We start from the raw sequence: 22,958 nt of genomic DNA, 5'->3' as shown, positions 1-22,958 counted from the left end.
CTTGCTTCATTTGAGCCACTTGTTAAATCTATCTCTTTGACCATCTTGGTCATCTACCTAATATCTCCTTTTGAGGCACAGTGCCACACTGTGAAGTGTCTTCAATACGTTAAAGGTGCTATATAAATGCAAGTTGTTATTATAATAGTACTCAACACTAAAACTGCTTATGTGTATGTAAACAGCATCACGTTTCTCACTTGGTAGTGGTATGCCTTTGTTTTGATTGAGTTAATTCTAGCAAAAGAGCCAATGGAGAATTAAGTTTGTTTTCAATGTTCCCACCCTGAGTGAAATTCGTCCTAAGTTTCCCATACCTTGTTATATCTGTTGAAAGGTACGCGTACAAAGCCTGATTATACCTCAAAAGTCAAATGCCCCATCCAAACTCATTGTTCTGTATCACTGAGAAACAAAGGTTACTTGGCCGAGGGTAGTTACCGCCAATGGTAAAATAGTCCAAACTCAATTTCAGGATGGGAGTGATGAGGGAATAAAATTAAACAGTATTGATATAATTTATATGATAGAACTTACATTACACCGTGCACAGTTACCAAATATACCTGGAACTGAAATGTGTAAACACATTTATCATATTCTAATTATTTGAATAACTTTGTATAGAGACAGTTAAAAATATTTGTGCTCTAGGTGTTGTGGAGGTATTCTCACTAAAAATGTACTTACATCAAGCTCTGCTTTAGATTCTGCCAGACGCTCACAGTCTGCGCAGTCAACCAGGAAGACAATAGCATTGATAGCAGGGAGGTAGTTTTTCCAGACTCTGCGGGCTGAGGAAGTGAGAGAAAAGAATGGAAGATACCATTTCAGTTGCCATGATTTTTTATAAAATATTTTAAGATGCCACTATTAACTGATTTGTACCTTGTGCATGGCCACCCAAATCAAAAGTAGTAAAAGTCATCCCAGCAATCGTCAGCTCTTCTGAGGCTTTGGTAGAAACAAAGAGTTGGTTATTTATGTGGAAATTTTCCAGTACTTATTAACACACCTTTAGCAATCATTGCACCATACAGAATGTAACTACTCTGTACACTTGGGTACAAAAGAAACAAATTACAATTTGAAGCGACCAATAGTAATGTTTTGAGAATTTATTTGATCTCCCATATTAATACATGCAGAAATATTTTAATAAAGTATACTAGCAGATCTCCAGTGGTGTTGCTCCTGGTGAGTTAAACATTATGCTGTTTATAAGAACAGGAATGTTGTACATGTACTACATAATGTTTTTATTATGTTGCTAAGGTAGATCATGTTTAATGGGAGGGGTGATGATGTAGTGTTATTCTCACTGGACTAGTAATCCCGGGACCCAGGGTAAAACTCTGGGGACCCAGGTTGTAATTGCACCACGGCAGATGGTGAAATTCGAATTCAATAAAAATCTGGAATTAAAGGTCTAATTCACGACCATGAAACCATTGTTGATCGTGGTAAACACTCATCTGGTTCACTAATATCCTTTAGGGAAGGAAATCTGCCATTTTTAACTGGTCTGGCCTATGTGTGACTCCAGATCCACAACAATTTGGTTGACTCTTAAATACCTTCAGAAATGGCCGAGCAAGCCACTCAGTTCCAGGGCAATTAGGGATGAGCAATAAATGCTGGCCTTGCTAGTGACTGCCACATCCCACAAATTAATTTAAAAAAAAATTAGTTTGTCTTCCACTTACGCCACCGTGGCAAATTGGATATTTCCTGGGGAGATTAGAATTTGTCTTCTTTTCAGGAAACTTATATCTGTAATGGTAGATTCAGCATTTGCTTTCAGCTTACAGTTTGAGAGAAGGCTGCTTACTTACATTGATTTGAATTTATATTTAGCAATACAAAAGGGCTGTTATGCACAATTAAGACTTCAGGCTATGAGAAGATCATTCGTTGCTATACAGAAAGTCCTTGGTGTTGCTTAATTCCACGCATTACACAGCAGCAAAGGAGGGGCAGCTTAATTAACATAGAGATACCGGGGAATTTCACTTACACATCAAAGGGTAGGAATTCGCCTCAGGGTAGTGACTGTCACGTCATTGAGAGTCGTCAGAGAATTTTCAATCATTTAGACAGAGATTGCGGTGTGCTGTATCAAGATGCTGCGTTTTAAAAGATTTGGACCAGTTTAGCTAAAGAAGGTGAACTAACATTTAAGACTGTCTTCTCTTTGCTTCTGTAGCCAAGGAATGCAGAGAAATTGACTACTGAATTTGAAAACAGTACACCGCTCCTTCATGTGCTTTTTTAAAATAAAGCAGCTGATAATACACTTGTTTTCAGTGTGCCATCCATGACAGCTGGTGGCATGGTATATTTTTGATAATAAGGGCTCTCTTATAATACTTAGGGCATGCTGTCATTTAACTAGAGAAGTCAAAAGATGTGCATTGGAATGGGAGTTCTGCTCACAGGAGCAACTTGACACTGAGCCCAAGAGTACATTGCAAAAGTGCCTACACGTCAAAACTACTTCATTGATTGTAAAGCACTTTGGCACTGCTGCAGGTTATGAAAGCTGCTTTATGAATACAAATCTTTTATCTTTAACTTTTGTAAATAAGCGCAAGACAAATGTGATTTAGTAGTTAATCGCTGCAGAGGATGGAAGTTGGCAGATTGGAAGGTACTTGAAAATCCGGTTTCAGGTCAAGCCCCATGTTTCTCTCATAAACATTGTACTCTATATTAGATAACTATATTTGAAATGAAATGAAAATCGCTAATTGTCACAAGTAAGCTTCAAATGAAGTTACTGTGAAAAGCCCCTAGTCGCCACATTCCGGCACCTGTTCGGGGAGGCTGGTACGGGAATTGAACTGTGCTGCTGGCCTGCCTTGGTCTGCTTTCAAAGCCAGCGATTTAGCACTGTGCTAAACCAGACCCTGCCCGTAGATACGTGACAAGGTTCTCAAAACTTTCACATACTACAGAATCTCTTGTGATACCATTCAGGTTAGGTTACAAGATATACTATTTGAAACGAACAGCAACATGTGCTATGAAAAAGACAATGTATGATGGTGATGGTAACGTTTTGGTAGAATATCCAATAACCAGTGCATAGAAAGATGATTCAGGCTGAAGTACAGATCGTAGATTATCTGTGGCAGTGCCAACGTACAGAACAAGGACACTGAAACCTAAAGAGGGTGGGGGAAAAGAAAAACCTAAGTTTCCAATTCATATTACTATTCAGTGACATCTGCTGGAAATCCACATGGAATTTGGTCAAGAACAGGAATTATTTCAGTCTTAATGTCAAGGGGGTAGAGGACACTATCCCAACAGCAGACTTCAGGAAATTGTTGGGTAGAAAAACTAAACAAAAATTAAAATACCTGGTACGTAGATGTATGAAGGCATCAAAAATGTAATCTGTTTCTGAAAAATATATGATTTCGGCATTGGTGATAGAGAAAAGTGGATAACGTTATCCATGTTATCATGGAGTTATCCATGAAGGCCCCACCTTCTCAACTTTGCCCCTCGCCTGAGATGTGGCGATCCTCGGGTAAAATCACCACCAGTCAGCTTTACCCATTAAAAGGGAAAAGCAGCCTATGGTCATCTGGGCCGATGGCGACTTTACTTAAGAGAAGTGTATGAAATTTTGATGTATTTCCAGAGGTATTACTCTTAATATTTACATAATGGAATGAAGCTGTAACCAGAACTCAAAAGTTAGCACACTGATGGGGGTCATTGTGTTAATACCCAAGGAAACAGGCAAATGCGAAGTACAGTTGGCCGTTTATGTAAAATTCCATTTGCAAATACATCAAACACTTCTTCACTGAGTTATGAATAAAGCAGGTAATATAAATGCAGGCACAAAAGAAGACCGAGACTAAGGACAGATTAATATACATTAATTTCTCAAGGAAGAAAACCCAGGAAATTCAGAAACTTCTTATATTGTAAGCGCTGTCCCATTCTATTCTACTGTGACATGGGGCTGTGATGGCAAATAATAGAATATAAAATACCAGCCGTCATCAGCCAGCACTTGCAAAGTAGAACAACATGGTATCAAGAGAGTGCGACCAGTAACATTACAAATACAGCCCAAAATAATATTCAGTATTGAAGCTGCAATCAGTAGACTACTGCGTGAACAAACTACATCCAAAGTTATTATTGCCTGGGCCATTCAGCAATCCCCATTTTCAAAAATGGCCCAGCCCCAGGTTTGAGCTTTTTTTTCAACCAAAAAGAAAGAGCACAAGAAATAGGAACTGCAGCATGTCATTTGGTCCATTGAGTCTGTTCTGCCATTCAACAAGATTTTGGCTGATCTTCTACCTCCATCTTCCCACGCTATCCTCATATTCCAAAATACCAATAAGAGAACATAAGAAATAGGAACTGGGTTAGGACAAGAGCCACCCAAGACAACCCACTTGCCGATCTTCCCTTTCTTTGTTTCGAAGTGCAAAACCACCACTCAGTGTCCTTCCTTGCCCCAGGTGGTATAACTAAGACGAGGAACTTAGTGTGTACAATGCCACAGGCACAAACCATATCCTTTTCAGTTGGCATATCATATTTGATTTTGCAATTTCAATCAAATAACAGATTTAACTTTGGTTAACTTCGAATCATTCTTAGCTCTGGGCCAGAAGAATCTTGATTCAAATTCTTCCAGGGCAGAAGTCCCTAATCTGCACTAATGGCACACATCATTATTGAGTGAATGCTGCATTATTGGATGTCCTGTCACTTGGGTGAAATGCTACAAGTGGCACCATCTACTTTTCCAAGGGAAAATGCAGGACCCATGGTATTACTGAAAGAAGAGAAAGGAGTTTGCTTAGTATCCTGGCCCCAACACCACCAACAAATAAAATGGTCTTTCAGTTCATTTGTGTGTAAATTGCCTACCATCTTTGTCTACACAACAAGTGACTGTCCTTTCAAGTAATTCATTACACAGGGAGTACTTCAGGTTTTTCTGGGTGATGCAATGAGGTGCTATATAAATGAAAGATCTTTCTTGCATACACAAAAAACAGATGATGTAGAGGAAGTTTAATGTAAACTAGTGTGGGTAATGACCAATGGTTTAATTCTTACTTTACCATTACTTTTGAACTTCCCTTCACATTATTCTATCCCATATAACTTTTATAAAAGTATATAATAATCAACATATAATTTTCTATAGACCACATGGTGTGATGAACTATTGAAGCATCCTATCACTCCACAAACCAGATATGTGTTAACCCAGACTGAAGATTTCCTCTTTCCAAGTCTGGTTGAGTTCAAAGAGAAACAAAATTAGCTCGACTAATGGGTTAGGATCCACAGCTGAAAATTCCCCAAGATATAATAAAAATAGCAATTGCAACCACATTTTTATAGTTGGTTGGTATGGGAATGAAAAAAACTCTTGCTCCATTTGAGATAACCTTCTGAGGTTAGGGCTCAAGTAGATTTCCTGCTGCCTTGCTCTAGCACTTTAATCTGCACCTGACAACGAGAGACTACTTAGAAATGCTCAATATTGATACGGATTACCCACTCCATTCCCTATATAGATATCATCCACTCCATTCCCGATATCGATATTGCCCACTCCACTCCCGATATCAATATTGCCCACTCCATTCCCTATATGGCTATCAAACAACTTGAATAGCACAAAAAAGTTAAAGAAATAAATTCATAAACTGATGGTTTCTTGAAATCATAATTCTAAGAAGAATGAATTGTTAGTGACTGCACAACTTACTTGGATGTAGCGTTGGCACATGCTGTGCCAGTCTATCATCTTTGAGCATGTGCAACAGAGTAGTCTTTCCAGCATTGTCCAGGCCTAGAAATACTAATTTTCCCGATTTCTTGTACAGTCCTAGAACAAATAACCAAATATTTGACATTGGCAAAAATATCACATACTGTGATTAAAAACTATGTTCAACTAGGTGTGTCCTTCTCATTGATTACAAAAGTAAGTCAAAAGCAAATATTTGGCTGAATATTTAACAAAATGGAAAGGTTCAAGATGACATAGACCTATAGTGCATATGTTGTTTTGCCACATACAATGTTCTATTTTGGGATATGAAGGTGCACTCTTCACCCAATTCCTTGGCGCCAATAAATTGTCCAACTAGAGGGAGACCGTTTCCATTGTGCCTGGCAAGTCTTTCTTGTGAGACGTCCCGACCTTCCACTGTGTTCTTCGCACAGGTGATCTCTTTGGAGACCAGAATTTCTTGTTTGGAAGAAATCATAGATGCATACTTACATGTCGAGATGCCAGGGCATTTCAGATTGGAATTTTAGATTGTCATCTTGGTATCAGATCAACAGATCACTGGTGTAACAGTATTACAAGTGTTTTTAAAAAATACTTACCAGGAGTGTTGCAAATTTCCCGTCATCACAGGCTGCTTTACGCTTTACTTACACGTGGTTACTCCTTGAATGACACAATCTTCCTTACAGCAACCTGATTATTGGATGGTACAAGGTACATGGTGAGGGACATTTGACTTTGTCCCTCATCCTGTACAGGCACACCCTCATTCCAACTGCATTTATAATGCAGATGCTAGATATCAGATACCATACTAGTGTTGAACACATCTATTGTACAAACAGCAGAGCTCAAAGGGTTTGACACAGGGAGTGCATTTAAAATCCGAGGTAGTTCTACGTGCCTTAGTCTCAATAAGTAGACTTAAAAGAAATTCTGAATTGCTTTGTTGCACATTTCAATCAATCTATATAAATGATTGTTTTTCCATAGATTTTAAGGACGGGGAAATCTGCCAACAATATATCACACAGGTAAAAAGCCAGGGCGGTGTATATGTAGTGGGAAAATAATTGAACACATGTAGTAATGCACGTAATCCGGGTTAACCGTATACACCAAGCAGAAAACCAGCAAATGACTTTCTGTAGATCTCTTTGCTCCCAGGATAATTAGTATTTGACAGTAATCACCATTGCACTCGGTGTGTTTAATACAGGACACACCCAATCTATGGTACATTAAGTTGTTCGACAAGTTTGGATACAACTGGTGACAACTAAACCTTCTACTTGCCCTTACCGCTCCAATGACATATAAAATGGATCAAGTTTCAGTGAATGGAATAACCTGGAAATAATTGAGGATTGAATTTAAATAACACCCAGAAAAAAAACTGTCATTTAAATCTTTTGGGAACAGCTTTTTGATTTCTTGAATAATAATAACAACAATCTTGGGGTGGCATGTGGCACAGTGGTTAGCACTTCAGCCTATGGCGCTGAGGACCCGGGTTCGAAATCCGGCCCTGGGTCATTGTCCATGTGGAGTTTGCAAATTCCCCCCCCCCCTCCACCGCTGTCTGCGTGGGTTTCACCCCCACAACCCAAAGATGTGCAAGTTAGGTGGATTGGCCATGCTAAATTGCCCCTTCATTGGAAAAATAGTAATTGGGTACTCTAAATTTATATTAAAAAAATAAGAATCTTTTTATTGTCAACAGTAGGCATACATTAACACTGCAATTAGGTTACTGTGAAAAGACCCTAGTTGCCACATTCCGGCACCTGTCCGGGTACACAGAGAGAATTCAGAATGTCCAATTCACCTAACAGCACGTCTTTCGGGACTTGTGGGAGGAAACCGGGGCACCCGGAGGAAACCCACGCAGACACAGTGCTAATCACTGTCCTACGGTGCTGCCCATAATACAATCGATGGACATGGAAAATGAAAGCCATTTCTCTGCTGACAAAGTATAATAAGCTTCTAAGGCTCTGTATAATTCTACTTGGGTGCCAAACATTTGCATGTATTCTCGAATATTTATTAACACACTGCGAACTGTTAATGAGTATAATAATCTTGTAAAACGTTTTACGAAGCGCTGATATGGGTTGTGTGTGAGACAGCCTTGGCTAAGTAGATAGCACTCTTGCCTCTGAATCCTAAAGTTCTGGGTTCAAGTCCCACTCTAGGAATCAAACATAAAATTCGAGGTTGACATTTCAGTGGAGTACGGAGGCAATGGAGATAAAGATCTTTCGGGCGAGATGTTAAATTGAGGCCCTGTTTGTTTTCTCAGGTGGATGTAAAAAAATCCCACCACACTATTTTGAAGAGCAGCGGCATCATCCCCAACATCCTGGCTAACATTTATCCCTCAAGCAACATCACTAAACAGATGAAAACATTGCTGTTTGTTGGAGCTTGTGTGTAAACTGGCTGCCACATTTCCAACATCACAATAGTGAATATACTTCAAAAACATTGATTGGCTGGAAAGAGTTTTGGGACATCTGAAAAGTGCTGTATCACTTGCTCAGTATTCAAACAGAATGCTCAAATAAAATAATAATCTTTATTAGTAGGCTTACATTAACACTGCAATAAAGTACTGTGATTATCCAAATGCCATGTTTCCACAAGTTATATTGTAAAGGGGTTGGGGCAAGGAAGACGGAAAATAAATAACCCGAGTGAGAGCACATATTACAAATATTACATCTATAATTGTAAACCAGATATAACCCCATTGTGTTTACTCGGTGAACTTGCCTGAAGTTTAGAATTTATATAAACAGAAATTCTTACCTAGAAACTGAAGTGCACTACAGAAGCTATTAGTGAAACCATTATAAATCCATTCAAAAAAGGAGGTCATATCCGAGTCTTTAGGAATCTGAAAAGCAAATGAACATGCATTTTACACAGCAGAATATGTACACTATACAGTTTCAGCAACTGTCTTAGTTATAGCTGGACCAGACAAATTCTGGGAAATACTTCAAAAAATTGAGAATTTAAAATGTTTGAATTATGAAACTTGGTCAAATAGAAGAAACAGTTTAATCCTAAATTTTTAATTAGGCGGCACGTTGCCACAATGGTTAGCACCGCTGCCTCATATCACCAGGGACCCGGGTTCAATTCCGGCCTTGGGTGACTGTCTGTGGGGAGTTTGTACGTTCTCCCAGTGTCTGCGTGGGTTTTCTCCGGGTGCTCCAGTTTCCTCCCACAGTCCAAAGATATGCAGGTTAGATGGATTGGCCATGCCAAATTGCCGCTTAGTGTCTAAAAAAGGTTAGATGGAGTTCTGGGGATAGGGCAGGCTAGTGGGACTCGGTAGAATGTTCTTTCAGAGGGTTGGTGCAGACTTGGTGAGTCGAATGGCCTCATACTGCACTGTAGGGATTCTATGAATCTATGATTAGGTTTCAAACAACCAAAATCATGCACCATATTTTTAGTTAATCGCCACAAAATCTAATCGTATTCTTTGAAACAAAACTCAAAACATGGATACCGTTGCTCGCAAAATATCAATCCCAATACTCTAATGAATTTGGCAGTTTAAAGGATCATTGTTTGATTCATTAAAAATAACAAGTAGGGGAGAAGCATTTGACCCATCTCACCCACTTCTTCCAACAGACCATGCATCTACACTGCCATTTATATTCCTTAATTGCATTCAATCTCCTGAAGAATGTACAATTTTTCATCTCCGAAATGCACGTTTTACTCACCTTATAATTCAGCGCATGGGATCAAGGTGATAGGGGCCAAAAATGTTGCACGCGAGTTTGGTAGAAGTACACAGGTGAATAATAAACATAAATGGCTCCTAATGTAAAACGATTAAAGTACAAAGCTGATTTCAAGCTAAAAGTCATAACATTTGCCAACTCATCAAATAACTGCTGCAGCGAAGGAGTTTGGTGCAAATGAAAAAACTGCAGCGAGAACAGAAGGAGGAAGGTGCCCAAGATCAAATGTGCCATGAGAACAGGGGCCAGCCACTGGCCTGATCTTGAGAAGCATTTATTGGAGTGGGTCTTTGAATATTGTCACTAGAAATGCAATGCGAATATATGGATTTAAGTGGGCCAAATCAAACCTGGGTCCAGGAAAGATTTCAGAGCAACAGTGATTTGATGTAGGCTCTTTATGGAATGAAAATGCCTAGTGTTAATGGAATTATTGTTATTTTTGTTATATTTCAGAATGGCAACTCCCTACACCACACTGGTGGTTCCCATTCTATATTTAGTATACAAGTTGATTCCTGTCTTTGGAAGGATTTTGAGGTTTCAACGGTCAACTTATACAAATGTTTTTGACAATTTTGCAGTGACACTGAAGTACAAACACTTCCTCAATCAATATAAATATATAGATGATAAAAATAAAATAAAAACACAATGCTGGAAATCTACAACAAAAACATCAATGCTAGAAATACCAAACAGGTGCAAGCAACGATATTTTAGGCAGTTGTTTAGGACGCAGACGGTGCACAGTGCCTATTAAAGGCAATGGGAAAACTGTCAAGGTCAAAAACCTGAGAGGGGTGGCTAGCATCATCAAACCAGGATAGAGTAATAAGTTTTGATAATGGGAGTCAGGATTGTGATCGCTTGAAAATGTGCTTAAAGTGTGAATGTCAGATATTCCATCCAGCCACTCGTTTTGAGACTTTACGCACTACCAGACTGAAAGTGGGATAACAGCATTAAATTAATAAAATGCTTGACCCGTGAATGCCTTTTAAAGATGGTTTCCGGAATACATCTATGGAAAAATTCATGGCCCCCCATAACGTAAAGAAAAGTCGCTATAGTCCCAGATGTATAGGCTGTTTTCCCCTTTGAAGGGGAGAGCTGATTGGTGGTGATTTAACTTGAGGATCACCACACCTCAGACAAGGGGAAAGGTTGAGAAGGCAGGGCCTTCATGAATAACCTCAGGTGGTACAGGAATTGAACCCACACTGTTGGCCTTGCTCTGCATCAAGAACCAATTGTCCAACCAATTGAGCTGTATGTTGTTTCTTGTTGCTCACAATCGGTGATATCTCTTTAGACCACTTCACCCACTGTTGAGCTAATTGATCGTAAAGTGCCTCTATGGTTGGGTGAAATTGGTCAAGGTTTCCACCTTTGATTGCTGTTCTATCATCCCACTGGAAAATGCAGGTACGGAGATGTTAGGCAAGCACAAGACTGGGCTGAGTTCGGAGGATTTCCGGTGGCTTTATGTAGGGGAGGAGGTGCACGAGCGGCTCCCACTAGAGTAACTGCACTTTTAGCACTTTTCGCTTAGTTCCAGCAGGTATTTTTGTTTAAAAACCCACACATTTAATTGGATAAGGTACCGACATAGGTGAAATGCCTAGAAAACCCAAGGGGAAAAAGGCTGACAGTGGAAGGTCACCAACATAGTCCGAGGCCTCTCAGGGCTCGGTAGAAAAAATGATGGTGGCATCCTCCGAGACTCCGGCAACTCCACTAACAGCCGAGATGCTTACGAGCACCTTGGCGTCAGAATGAGATCACTGCAAATCGATGGAAGAGGCCTTGGCTCACATTTGTTTGCCGTTGGAGCGGACCAACGAAATGGTAAAAGGCACATGGAACCACGATACAAGGCATGGAGGTAGCCAATCCGAGGCATAGTGACCAGATTGCCTCTCTGGAAGCGGAGATGTTGCTGATGGTCGATGTGAATAAAATGCTAAAGGTCAAGTGGATGATTTGGAGATTTGTTCCAGGAGGCAAAACATCTGATTTGTGGGACGGCCAGAAGGGATGGTAGGCCCAACTCCCACTGAGTATTTTGTTGGGATGTTTGGGAAAATGGTGAGAGGGTGGACTCGCGTCCCCTCCTGTACTGGACTGTGTCCAGCGGGCACTCCGACAGGAGATCTGTCCCAACGAACTACCGTGAACAGTAATCATGGGCGGGATTCTCCGACCCACCGCCTGTGTGGGAGAATTGCTGGGGGTTGGCGTGAATCCCGCCTCCCAAAAATTGCCCCGGCGTGAGTCGCGCCGCCCGCCTCGGAGAATGGCGGGGTCCAGCTCGACTCAATGGGTGCCGGGGCTGCCCGAAATCTCCGGCCCGTGATGGGCCGAAGTCCCGCCCGTCTGTTGCCGGTCCCGCCGGCGTAAATCGGAGTAGGGCCCTTACCGGCGGGACCTGACGGCACTCAGGGCTCCAGGGTTCTTGGGGGGGCGGGGGGAACTGGCCCCGGGAGGTGCCCCCACGGTGGCCTGGCCCACCGATCCGCAGGCGGGCCTGTGCCATGGGGGCACTCTATTGTTCTGCACCGGAGGCTGTGGTCTTCTGCCATTCCCGGTGCAGAAGCGAATCCGTCTGCGCATGCGCGAGGATGACGTCAGCACGCGCTGGCGCTCCCGCGCATGTGCCGACTCGCGCCGGCCGGTGGAGGCCCTTCGGCGCCGGTTGGCATGGCGCCAAGCCCCTTACCCGCCGGCAGGCGGAGCGCCAACTACTCCAGGGCGGTACTAGCCCCTAAAGGTGCAGAGGATTCCGCACCTTTGGGGCGGCCTGACGCCGGAGTGGTTCACGCCACTCCGTCCCGCCGGGACCCCCCGCCCCGCCGGGTAGGGGAGAATCCCGCCACATACGTTTCACAGCTACAAAGAAAAAAAGTGGGTCTGGAGGTGGGCGAGGGACCGTCCTGACTACAATGGGAAGGCCATGCCATCAAGTTTTACCAGGATGTGGGAGCAGAGCATGTGAAGAATCGTGTGGTGTGCAACAAGATCAAGGCCACCCTGTAAAAGGTGAAGTCCAGTTTGGGGAGGTGTACGCGGCACGACTAAGAGTAACTTTTGAGGGAAAAAAATATTTATGATGTACCGGGAGAGGCAGATTCCTTTGTGAAGAAGCATGGGCTGGGGACGGGATGATTAAGGTTTTTGGATATTGGGGTTGGACATGCTGATACATGGAATTGTTGAGAGTTCCTTGTTCATGTTTGCATTTCTTGTTGGGGTTGAATGTTTTGTAAGTTGGACTTGGGTCTTGGGTTTAGTTTTATGTGGGGTTTTGTTCTAAATGTTGTGAAAATCCATAGCTCCCTGTTGGAGTACTATGTTTTAAGGGGTTTTTATACTTTGTGCTTTGTTCTTCTGTTAGCACTTTTTCTTCACTCTGCTGGGAGCCATCCTGCTAGCTGAGGAGTTAGCTAACAGGAGTGGTGCTGAGGGGTTGACTGCAGCTCATTACAGTAGTTCTGTTTTAGATAATTAGCTTAGTGTTTTTTTTCTGATTGGGGCTAGGTTTAGCAATAGTAGGTTTTAGTTGTTTATGTTTGCCTTGCTGTTTTCTGTGTGTATTTGGGGGTAGTAGTGTCGGAGGGCGAGGGTGAGGGAGAGTAATTTGCTGACAGTTTCTGCAGATGTTTTTGCTTAATCTCGTTAGCAGGGTTGGTGGCCATCTTGGATGGGCCTGGTTGCAATGTTTTCTATGTTACTGTTGGATAATCTGTCTTGGTGGAAATGGCTGACTCCCGGTGCATAATAAAAATATTTTTTCCCCTCAAAAGTTACTCTTAGTCGCGCAGGGCACACCACCCCAAACTGAACTTCGCTTTTGTTTAGGGCGGCCTTGGCCTTGTCAATTGGAATGTAAGGGGATTGAATGGCCCAGTGAAAAGGTTGAGGGTATTTGCTCACCGTAAGAATTTAAGTGCTGACGTGGCATTTCTGCAAGAGACTCACTTGTGGGTCAGAGACTAGACAAGGCTGCGGAAGGGGTGGGTGGGACAAACTTTTATTTTGGGCTTTGACGGTAGGGCCTGTGGTGCAGCAATATTAATCAATAAAAGGATGCAGGAGGTGTAGACAGAGTCAACGGATGGGAGGTGGGTTCACGTGATGGGCTGTGCTGTGTTCACGTCTTGCTGTAGTTTCCTACAGTCTTGGGCCGGGCAGTTGCCATACCGAGCTGTGAAACAGCCAGATATGGTGCATCTGTAAAAATTGTCAATGTGGATATGTCGAATTTCTTTAGTTTCCTGAGGAAGTATAGGGGCTGTTATGCTTTCTTGGTCGTAGCGTCAATGTGGGTGGACCAGGGCAGATTGTTGGTGATGTGCACACCTAGGAATTTGAAGCTGTCAACCATCTCCACCTCGGCACCATTGATGCAGACAGAGGTGTGTATGATACATCGCTTCCTGAAGTCAATGACCAGCTCCTTAGTTTTGCTGACGTTGAGGGAGAGATTGCTGTCATTACACCACACCACCAGGTTCTCTACCTCCCTCCTGTATTCTGACTCATCGTTGTTTGAGATCCGACCCACTACGGTTGTGTCATTAGCAAACTTGTAGATGGAGTTGGAACCAAATTTTGCCCCACAATCATGTGTGTATAGGGAGTATAGCAGGCGGCTATGTACGCAGCCTCGCAGGTCCCGGTATTGAGGACCATCGTGGAGGAGGCGTTGTTGTTTATCCTTACTGATTCTGGTCTATGGGTCAGGAGGTCGAGGATCCAGTTGCAGAGGGAGGAGCCAAGTCCTAGGTTTTGGGGTTTTGATAGGAGCTTCGCTGGGATTATGGTTGTTATGGTGTGGAAAGCGGAGTTGCAGTCAATGAATTGGAGTCTGACGTAAGAGTCCTTGTTGTCGATATGCTTCAGGGATGAGTGTAAGGCCAGGGAGATGGCATCTGCTGTGGCAGTAGGCGAATTGCAATGGATCAAGGCAATCTGGAAGGTTGGAGTTGATGTGTCTCAGGACTAACCTCTCGAAGCACTTCTTAATGCTATCTGTCAGGCCCACTGGTTGATAGTCAATGAGGCACCAGGCATCGGTTACATAGTGGTCTTCTTGAAGCAAGTGGGAACCTCGGAATGGAGTGGGGAGAAGTATAATATATCCACGAACACACCCGATAGTTGGTCCACGCAGGATCTGAGCCACGAGAGTTTTAACGACTCTTTATCCCAGGGTTCGTTGCCCTCTACACTCGTGCAAGCCTCTATTTCCATGATCCTAAAGAAAGACAAGGATCCTACAGAATGTAGGATCTATTTCACGTTTAAATGGGGAAGCTAAGTTACTTTGCTGGTTCTGTGCTTAAGAGCCCTGCCACCCAGAGGTGATATTGGAAGACCAGACAAGCTACTTTAAGGGTCGGCAATTGTCGGCCAATATACGTCATCTATAAATGTTGTCTTCTTCCCCCTACTCCATGCCCGAACCGGAGGTGATTGTTTCCCTAGGCGCTGAAAAGGCTTTTGATGGGGTGAAGTGGGAATATCTCTTAGATTATTGGGAGGTTTGGATTTGGACAAAAGTTTGTATCTTGGATTTGTTTATTGTAATCGGGCCCCCACTGCTAGTGTTCACATGAATGCTTTGAATTCTGGCTACTTTCCACTGAATAGGGGCACGGGACAGGAGTGCCCATTGCCTCTGCTCCTGTTTGCTCTGGCAATAAAACCGCCTGCCATAGCGCTGAGATTTTCCAGTAAGTGGAGGCGGATAGGTCGGGGTGGGGTGGAACATAGGGTATCCTTGCACACGGATGACCGGCTTCTTTGTATTATGGATCTAGTATCCACTATGGATGAGATAATGAAGCTGCTTGGGAGCTTTGGCTCCTTGAGTATAAATTGAATTTAGATAAGAGTGAATACTTCCCAGTTAACCCCCCGGGGAGGGAACCCTATCTGGAGATGTTACCTTTTTGCCTTGCCAGATCTAGCTTTCATTATCTGGGAATCAAGTTAATGGGGTCAAAGAAGTGGGATAACCTCCCCCTGTCCTTGGCGGGAAGGGTCAGATTATTAAGCTGAATATACTCCAGAGATTTTTATTCATTTTTCAATGTTTTCCCCTTTTTCTCCCCAAGTCCTTCTTTTTCAAAATTAATAAATTAGTGTCCTCACTTATTTGGGTGGATAAAACCCCGAAGGACCCGTAGGGCATTCCTCCAGAGAGATAGGCAATCAGGAAACTTGGCTTTACCCAATTTATTAGTTTACTATTGATCAGTCAATATTTTGTTTATAATGAAAAACTTTCAATCAACGTATTTTAAGTATCTTCATTATGCCATCAAAAAAAAAGCCTGAGCTCAATTCTGATAGTTACAGTGACCTTCACCAGGTTGGTGGGGTGGAGACAGTCTGTATCTACATATGCTTCCTCAAGCTACTGGAGGGAAAAGTGAAAAATATTTATTGCTCCAATAAATATTTATCACTTTCCAAGGTCCGTTGATGGAAATAAAACTGTGTGAAAGACAGGTGGTCACAGGCTCATCGCAGTCTGCAGTTTCCACTGATAACATAGCCAAAAGGGCTCTAGCCCACACAGAGTTAAATTCCAAAACAGGCATTAGGTCAACTGATTTCGTATTTAAATCTGGTATGTTTAATTTAATTACCAAAATAGCGCTGTGTGCAGAGCCTCACAGCTGAATAATAACTCTTAAGCAAAACTTGCTTTGAAACATTGGCACCTACCAATAACCCCTCCCCCCACCAAAAAAGCTTTTTTCAAACTTTTTTTGCCCGGGACCCATTTTTACCAACTGGCCATCCTTGGGACCCATGCCGGTCATACTTCGCAACACATGCCGGCCGACCTTCACGACCCACCATTTTTGTTTACCTTTAATGTGACAGCTGAGCCTGCTGATTGGTCCTCACAATCTCACTTGCTTTGTTATTCAATGTTACATTACTGCCAAGGACTGCAGCTGATACAAGTTTTCACTGCATCCATTGAACAAAAATCAAGAGGTTCGTCATCGGACTCGCCATGCTTAATCTTCAAATGCCTTTGAAGTTTGTAATTTTTAATTTGCCAGTACATCCCTGCATATCATGCATTGGCTTTGCATCCTTCTTTGCACTGACACTATTAATAAACCCATAACTCAAGGCAACGTTTTTATACAGCTTTGTACCCAATTTCAGCTTCTTCTTAAAGGGTTCAGTAAGAAGTCTTACAACATCAGGTTAAAGTCCAACAGGTTTATATGGAATCACGAACTTTCGGAGCGTAGCTCCTTCATCAGGTCATCACTCACCTCATCACTCAGTCCAACGCCGGCATCTCCACATCTAGAACATAGATGTCTAGAACATAGAACATACAGTGCAGAAGGAGGCCATTCGGCCCATCGAGTCTGCACCGGCTCACTTAAGCCCTCACTTCCACCCTATCCCCGTAACCCAATAACCCCTCCATCACCTTTTTGGACAATAAGGGCAATTTAGCATGGTCAATCCACCTAACCTGCACATCTTTGGACTGTGACATCTTAATGGGGTGTTCACCAGAAGCCCTGGCGCTCACTCTAGCATTGCTGACATCGACAAAATGGAGGAATCTCTCTCGTGCCCAAAGCACGTGACATCTGTGTATGGAGCGCGTGACCTGCTCCTTGCCGCTGCTTCTGGAGAGAAGACACCATCGATTTTCAAAAAGAATCTGCTCTTTGGTCGGCGCGCTGATCAGAGGCAGTCTGCCTCGCTAGGCTCTGGGCCACGCACTGCTGAGGGGGCACGCATGCGTGGGACAGCCAGCATTTTTAAAAGCTGGTCGCGGCCACTGAGCACTTCTTCCAGCGATCAGGAACAACGCGACCCAAGACCCCTCGTGACACTTGCTCGTGACCCACCCATGGGTCGCAATCCTGATTTTGAGAATAATTGCCCTACACAGTGGCAAATGCATCACATGGGATGATCCTCGAGTCAGACAGACAAGGAATATTTCAATCCCTCACCTAAATATGGTGATATCAGCCAGATTGGTGGGGAAATATCAGCTAGGGCTTCTGCTCCTGATTATTAACCAGCCTTTCCTGCTGAGAAATTGTAGCTTGCAAATGCCATAAGATTAAAATGAGGCTAGGCTGTAACAGGCCTGCTCTAAAAGAACATTGATGGTTTGTGACAAGCCAAATGAGAAAACGATCGGACATCTTCCTAAGCATGGAGAACTATGTCACAGCACAAGTCATTGTTGTGAAGAGAGAAAGAGGGAAGATAGAAAATTAATAGAAAAATTGAAGGATGGAGGTCAAATAATTCTGCAAGCATCACTGCTTTACAATTCAAGTTAGGCGTTGGGATATTTGAGGTTAATTTTGACTTTCACATTGTAGGTTTGGAGCCTGGATTATCGGATTTGATTTTCAGTTCTCGCAACTTTTTTTTACTTAATTTCCGGGATGTGGGCATTGGTGGCTGGGCCAGCATTCATTGTCCATCCCCAGTTGCCCTCCAGAAGCTGGTGAGTTGCCAGCCCCAGAGTGCTGTGACGGAGGAAATCCCAGGATTTTGACCGAATGACAGTGAAGGAATGGTGAAATATTTCCAAGTCAGGATGGCAAGTTAGTTGGAGGGAAACCTCCAGGTGGTGGCGTTCTCAGATATCTGCTGCTCTTGTCCTTCTAGACGGTAGGTCATGGGTTTGGAAGGTACTGCCGAAGAAACCTTGGTGAATTCTTACAGTGCATCTTGTAGATGGTACACATCTACCTGTGACCAAATGGATCAAACCCATATAATGCTCTAAAATGCGCAATCCTCTGCTGTTGTATTACTCCAAACCACGAGGGGATGCTAAAAAGCTGGTGGAATGCGGAAGCTATTTCAGCAGCTGAGGCAGAAATCAAGCTCTGCAAGATTACAACTAAATTACAGTTTACGGTTTACATTTCAGTAAACTTTAGATATGGATCGTCAACAAAGGGACATCTGGGGTGGCATGTGGTACAGTTGTTAGCACTGGGACTGCGGCACTGAGGACCCGGGTTCGAATCCCGGCCCTGGGCCGCTGACCTTGTGGAGTTTGCACATTCTCCCCATGTCTGCGTGGATTTCACCCCCACAACCCAAAGATGTGCTGGTTAGGTGGATTGGCCACGCTAAATTGCCCCTTAATTGGAAAAGAAAAATAATTGGCTACTCTAAATTTCTTTAAAAATACAAAGGGGCACCTAACTTTTTCTACACCTCTTCTCTCTGCCTCAAAATTAAATGTCCCAGTGGAAATGTATTTACGAGGGCAGCACGGTGGCACAGTGGTTAGTACTGCTATCACACGGCGCCGAGGACCCGGGTTCAAGCCTGGCCCACTGGTCACTGTGTGTGTGGAGTTTGCTCATTCCCCCACCCCCCCCCCCGTGTCTGTGTGTGCCTCGCCCCCACAACCCAAAAGGATGTGCAGAGTAGGTCAATTGGCCACACTAAATTGCCCCTTAATTTGGAAAAAAAATGAATTGGCTAGTCCAAATTTTAAAAAAAGGAAATGTGTTTATGAACAGAAGTCCATAGAATCCCTACAGTGCAGAAGGAGACCATTCGGCCCAACAAGTCTGCACCAATCTTCCAAAAGAGCACTATACCTAGGCCCACTCCCTGTAATCCCGCACATTGATCATGGCCAATCCATCCAATCTGCACATCTTTGGATACAAAGAGGCAATTTAGCATGGCCAATCCATCTAACCTGTACATCTTTGGATCGTGGGAGGAAACCAGAGCACCAGATGAAACAAATGCAGACAAAGGGAGAACGTGCAAATTCCACAGGCACCCAAGGTCGGAATTGAACCCGAGTCCCTGGCACGGTGATGCAGTAGTGCTAACCATTGTGCAACCCCTTTGTCCGATAAAAGGCAGTTTTACACTGCAACAATCATTTTCTTGATAACAAAAGAGTATCACCTCTCTCCATGTACAATAATTGGCCATTACAAATTGAAATGAAGTAATCTTAGTCCCGTTTTTGTTCAGCTATGTCATAGCTGCCCAGCAGAGAAGATGTCACTCATTTTTGTTACTTACAATGAATAATTAATGTTTCATTGACAGATTCTAAACGACAGAGGCCGCAAACCCATATTTGTTCTTTGTCAAAATCATAATGTACAATACCTGTTGCATGTACATTAATTTAACTAATGTTCAATTATGTTATGATGTCATTCTATCCCAAAGATTGATGTTTTCATTAGCCACTTTGTGCACCAAAGTCCCCATGTGTTATCGTCAGCCATGCTCCACTGAGTTCGCCAAGAACAACAAACTTGTTGCAAGCTTCTGCCAGTCTTGTTCTGAACCGTGAAGGTGCTCCCTTCTCCAAGAACCCTCTATTTCCTGGTACAGGATCTGCCAAGGCCTGGAACCTACACTTAGAATAGCTCCACATTTCATAGAATTTACAGTGCAGAAGGAGGCCATTCGGCCCATCGAGTCTGCACCGGCTCTTGGAAAGAGCACCCTACCCACGCCCACACCTCCACCCTATCCCCATAACCCAGTAACCCCACCCAACACTAAGGGCAATTAAGCATGGCCAATCCACCTAACCTGCATATCTTTGGACTGTGGGAGGAAACCCACGCACACACGGAAAGAACGTGCAGACTCCGCACAGACAGTGACCCAAACTGGGAATCGAACCTGGGGCCCTGGTGAAGCAACTGTGCTAACCACTATGTTACCATGCCGCCCCATAGGCAGCACGGTGGCGCAGTGGGTTATCCCTGCTGCCTCACGGCACCGAGGTCCCAGGTTCGATCCCGGCTCTGGGTCACTGTCCGTGTGGAGTTTGCACATTCTCCCCATGTTTGCGTGGGTTTCGACCCCACAACCCAAAAGATGTGCAGGCTAAGTGGATTGGCCACGCTAAATTGCCCCTCAATTGGAAAAAATGAATTGGGTACTCTAAATGTTTTTTTTTTAAAGAATAGCTCCACATAGCTATAGCAAAGACTGGGAACTGGGTAGGAAGGACAACATCACAAATCAAAAATGCGGGGTACTACTTTTTCCACACAATCACACCGGATTAGATAAAATTAGCTGCGCTCCGCAAGCTAGTGATTCGAAACAAATCTGTTGGACTTTAACTTGGTGTTGTAAGACTTCTTACTGTGCTTACTCCAGTCCAACGCCAGCATCTCCACATCATTAAAATTAGATATATAATCTTTTTTAATAATCTTTATTGTCACAAATAGGCTTACATTGCAATGAGGTTACTGTGAAAAGCCCCTAGATGCCACATTCCGGCGCCTGTTCGGGTACACAGAGGGAGAATTCAGAATGTTCAAATTACCTAACAGCACGTCTTTCGGGACTAGTGGGAAGAAACTGGAGCACCCGGAGGAAACCCATGCAGACACGGGGAGAACGTGCGCACAGACAGTGACCCAAGCCGAGAATTGAACCCGGGACCCTGGCGCTGTGAAGCCACAGTGCGAACCGCTGTGCTACCGTGCTGCCCATAACAGAGTATACAATCTTGATTGTTTCAAATGATCCCAAATAAGACCACATGATATAGGATCAGAATTCGGCCACTCGGACCTGCTCTGCCAATCGATCATGGCTGCTATGTTCCTGATGAACATAACCCCTTGATCTCCTCATGAATCAAGAAATCCCCTCATTAATCAAGAACACGGAGGAGCGGTACTTCTGCCTCACGGCGCCAAAGAACCGGGTTCGATCCCAGCCCCGGGTCACTGCCCTTCTGGAGTTTGCACATTCTCTCAGTGTCTGCGTGGGTCTCACCCCCACAACCCAAAGATGTGCAGTGTAGGTGGATTGACCACGCCAAATTGCCCCTTAATTGGAAAAAGAAATGAATTGGGTACTCTAATTTTTTTTAAATATAAAGTTAATCAAAAACACCAGATTTGTACTGGAGATGCTGTTACTTAGAGGGCTACAGATCAAGAGCTGGAAGGTGGAATTGGACAGATTAGTTCTTTTTTAGAACACAAGAACTGGGAGCAGGAATAGGCAATTAAGTCTCTCGAGCCTGCTCCACCATTCAATACGATCATGGCTGATCTCATCGTGGCCTCATCGCCACTATCCTGTTCATTCTCCGTAACCCTTCAACCCATTACTGTCTAACTCCTCCTTAAATTTATTCACTGTCCCAGCATTCACCACACCACACTCTGGGGTAGCGAATTCCCCAGATTCATGATCCTTTGGGAGAAGTAGTTTCTCCTCATGTGTTTAAAATTTGCTACCCCTTATCCTAAGATTATGACCTCTCGTTCTAGAATGCCTCACAAGAGGAAGCATCTGCTCCACATCTACTTCATCCATACCTTTTAGCATCTTGTATACCTGAATTAGATCTCCACTCAATTCTTCTAACCTCTGGAGAGTATCGGCCTAAACTGCGCTCTCTTCATTCGACAAACTCATCTCTGGAATCAATCTAATGAACTTCCTCTGAACTGCTTAAAATGTCACTACATCTTTCCTCACAAGGGGCCAAAACTGTGCACAATACTCCAAGTGCGGTCTCACCAATGCCATGTACAGTTACAACAACACTTCCTTACCTTTATACTCTATTCCTTTAGCTATAAATTCCAACATTTCATTGCTTCCTTTATTACCTGATGTACCTGCATGTTAGTTTACTGGAATCACCCACGAGGACACCTCCGCACGAGCACCTCAAAGTCATTACCCATTTATTTTTTTAATTTAGGGTAAACAATTCTTTATTTCCAATCATGGGGCAATTTAGCATGGCCAATCCATCTATCCTGTGCATCTTTGGGTTGTGGGGTGAAACCCGCGCAGACACGAGGAGAATGTGTAAACTCCACAGACAGTGACCCGGGGCCGGGATCGTACCAGGGCCTCAATGTCCGGCAACAGTGCTAACCACTGCACCACCGTGCCTCTCCCTATTTAGATAATAAGTTGCCTTTCTATTTTTCCGACCATAATGCATGACCTCACACGTATCCACGTTAAACTCCATCTGCCACATTTTGGCCCACTCTCCTAACCTATCTATATCCATTTGTACGGTTCTTAAGTCCTCATTGCAACTTACTGTCCCAGGTATTTTTGTGTCGTCTGCAAATTTGGCTACAGAACCTTCTATCCCTGTATCCAAGTTGTTAACATAAATTGTAAATAGTTGGGACCATGTGGCACCCCACTAGCTACATCTTGCCATCCAGAGAAAGACCCATTTATCCCGACTCCCGTCAGCCAGATAATAATAATAATAATAGCTTTTTGTCACAAGTAGGCTTCAATGAAGTTACTGTGAAAAGCCCCTAGTCGCCACATTCCGGCGCCTGATCGGGGAAGCTGGTATGGGAATTGAACCCGCGCTG

The 22,958-nt window shown here is 43.5% G+C and overlaps 1 protein-coding gene across 2 annotated transcripts in view; it reads right to left on the bottom strand.

Moving 5' to 3' along the window:
• The window catches only part of sar1b (secretion associated, Ras related GTPase 1B), a 42,738-nt gene that overhangs the window by 6,215 nt on the left and 13,565 nt on the right, over window positions 1-22,958 (bottom strand). For both annotated transcript variants that reach the window (XM_072512416.1, XM_072512415.1), the window contains exons 2-5: window positions 8,606-8,693; window positions 5,762-5,881; window positions 889-954; window positions 691-794 (exon numbers count right to left, since the gene is read on the bottom strand). In XM_072512416.1, coding sequence (XP_072368517.1) covers window positions 691-794; window positions 889-954; window positions 5,762-5,881; window positions 8,606-8,675 — 360 coding nt within the window. In that variant the 5' untranslated portion in view covers window positions 8,676-8,693. The remainder of the gene's footprint in view (window positions 1-690; window positions 795-888; window positions 955-5,761; window positions 5,882-8,605; window positions 8,694-22,958) is intronic.

Source organism: Scyliorhinus torazame, chromosome 7, assembly GCF_047496885.1.
Source record: "Scyliorhinus torazame isolate Kashiwa2021f chromosome 7, sScyTor2.1, whole genome shotgun sequence".
NCBI classification, from domain to species: Eukaryota; Metazoa; Chordata; class Chondrichthyes; order Carcharhiniformes; family Scyliorhinidae; genus Scyliorhinus; species Scyliorhinus torazame.
Note: the sequence above shows the minus strand (reverse complement) of the source record. Positions and strands in the feature narration are given on the sequence as shown.